This window comes from Cyprinodon variegatus, unplaced genomic scaffold, assembly GCF_000732505.1.
Source record: "Cyprinodon variegatus isolate N-32 unplaced genomic scaffold, C_variegatus-1.0 Scaffold437, whole genome shotgun sequence".
Classification (NCBI taxonomy): Eukaryota; Metazoa; Chordata; class Actinopteri; order Cyprinodontiformes; family Cyprinodontidae; genus Cyprinodon; species Cyprinodon variegatus.
The window spans coordinates 437,191-439,617 of NW_015150890.1; the positions used below are offsets into that span (position 1 = coordinate 437,191).

Consider the following 2,427-nt stretch of genomic DNA (forward strand, 5'->3'; position numbering starts at 1 on the left):
TAAACCCCTCTTCACTTATTTCTTTAATTTTGCTTATTTTCAGTAGTGTTTAGTGTTTTGCTTAGTTATTACATATAATACTCTTTAATTGTATCTAATAAAGGTACCATTGTATTTTAACCCGTGGTCTTTTGTGTTCATTTTACACAGTGAACGATTTATCAGTCAGGTTGGATTCACTCTTCTTTCAATAGCATCTGAATGAACAGAGACACGTTTATTTGGTTGGTGATTAATAACGTTGCCAAGAGCCATAGCCTGAATTACTAAATTGGTGAAAGAACACCGGATTTTTAATAGCCAGATTCAGGAGTCTAACCTTTTAGGAAAGGGGCTAAAACCCTGGTCAGTAAGCAAATTACAGTTATAATCATTCAACCGATAATAAATAACAAGTCTTACCCTTGATTTGAATGGCCTATTAATTAACTATAACTTCCAGTTCTAGTTATTTAAAATATTCATGATCTTCTGATTTTCACAACAGCCTTCAAACGAGTTCTCTCTAAGGCTCTGAGGTTCTCATGGTGGAAGCTGATGGCTACCAAATGCAGACATGTCAAGTAACAAAGTAGAAATACTTAATTTCTTGACTTTAGTAGAAATGTTGGCTATCTATTCTTTACTGGAGTAATTGAATTTCAGACATTTTACTTTCTACTCCTTACATTGTAAAAAATAGTCTCGTTAGTTTCGTTTCATTTAAGCTCATTTTCATTACGGCCTGTTGGCATTTAAAAAAAAAATAAAAACCATCAAAATAATTAGTTTCTTCCAGGCAATTAATTTATTTGTGGTTGGACTCGGTGCTGCCCCAACTTGTTGTTCACCACATACCAATATAAATTGTTTTTCAAGATGATGCAAAGTTAAATTTGACACTGTTACCATTAGTTATAAAACTAAAGAAATTGAAGTTTAAGGAAGTTATCATCCAGAATTATAGAAAAATTTTGTTTTAATAGGGTAGAGCAGTAAAGCTTCTGGCCTTAACAGTTTTTACTGCATTACTTTTACTTTTATACTTTACTTAGTTTTAAAAATGGTACTTTTACACTTTTACTGGAGTGAAAATCTTAAGTTAATCCTCTAACTTCAACAAAAGTGTTTTTAAACACTAGGATTTATACTTCTACTGGAGCAACCTACATTAATAGTTTTGACACCTCTGACCATGTGGTAGCACAGACCATCCCAGTGTGATGCTGGAGGATGCTCTCCTCATGTTCTCGACAGTGTCTCTCCTCTGGCGTCACCATGAGCGAGTGAACTTGTTCCAGTCAGGCTCAGTGTGTCATCCTGAAGGGCGTGGGGCTGGAAGCACAGCTAGCCGTGGACGACATCAGGCCTTCAGTCACCGTTATGGAGACTGTTTGGGACGGTCTGAGCAGAAACATGGATATCAGGGGCCTGCAGGAGCTCATTTTGCAAGAGCTCATTTTGCTGGAGGCAATTTTGCTGTCATCTTGTGTAGTGGTGCTCCTATGGACCCCTCGGGTCCTGGGCTGTCTCCTCCATGCTATGGACCCTGTGCTGAAGGACACAGCAAACCTTTGTGCCTCAGCTGGCATTATTGTACCATCCTGGCTTAGCTCCACTCCCTGACCAACCTCTGTGGGTGAAACTGATTCAGGCTGAATTACTCTGATGTCAGGTTTGGATCAGGAGATCCCACCTAGTAGGAAAACCTTCATTGATGCGTTCAAAGACATTTCTATATATTTTTTTACCTTCTGCTTTTGCAGAAGCTCCCAGAAGTGAACAGAGGGATTTCCACAGAGAGCTTTCCGCCTTACGAGTGGCTCTAGATAACGTCGCCATGGCGGCCTCTGGATCCAACATGTCTCTGGTTCAGTGGAAGGTAGGGGAGCTGCTGGTTCAGAGCTTCACGGCAGGAGCGGCTGAGTGGTTTGAACTTTGTTTGGTGTTTTCTGTGAACAGCTCCAGAACTTCCCAGCTCAGCCACACTACCTGGATGGCTTTGAGGTTCTCTATCGCTCCCTGCTGCCTGCCAGCTCCGACTGGGCAGGAAAGAAGGTCTCACTGCCGAGCTTCCAGACGCAGGTGGGACCCCTGAAGAGGGGCTACAAGTATGAGTTCAAGGTCCGTCCTTATGGCAGCAGCTTGTTTGGAAGGGAGAGCAACACCCGGCATCTCAGGGTCCCTGAGACAGGTGAGGAAGGCTTTAACACTTTTCCCTCCACCTAAATTCATCAATTTAAACCGACTCATTTCATTCAAACAGTGCCCAGTGCCCCCCCACAGGCAGTGTCCATAACAGTGGACCATGAGAAGAACAACAGCATCCGTCTGAGCTGGGAGCCTCCTCCTCATGACAGCCACAATGGGGTCCTCCAGGGCTACCAGGTACTCCAGGTTATTTCTATAGCACTTTCCAGATCATCCAGTCAGATTGATTAAAAGTTT

The 2,427-nt window shown here is 42.3% G+C and overlaps 1 protein-coding gene across 1 annotated transcript in view; it reads left to right on the forward strand.

Annotated features, from left to right (window-relative positions):
• robo4 (roundabout guidance receptor 4) overlaps positions 1–2,427 on the forward strand; it is a 42,551-nt gene that overhangs the window by 19,357 nt on the left and 20,767 nt on the right. The window contains exons 7-9 of the mRNA XM_015388824.1: positions 1,746–1,861; positions 1,942–2,173; positions 2,246–2,367. Coding sequence (XP_015244310.1) covers positions 1,746–1,861; positions 1,942–2,173; positions 2,246–2,367 — 470 coding nt within the window. The remainder of the gene's footprint in view (positions 1–1,745; positions 1,862–1,941; positions 2,174–2,245; positions 2,368–2,427) is intronic.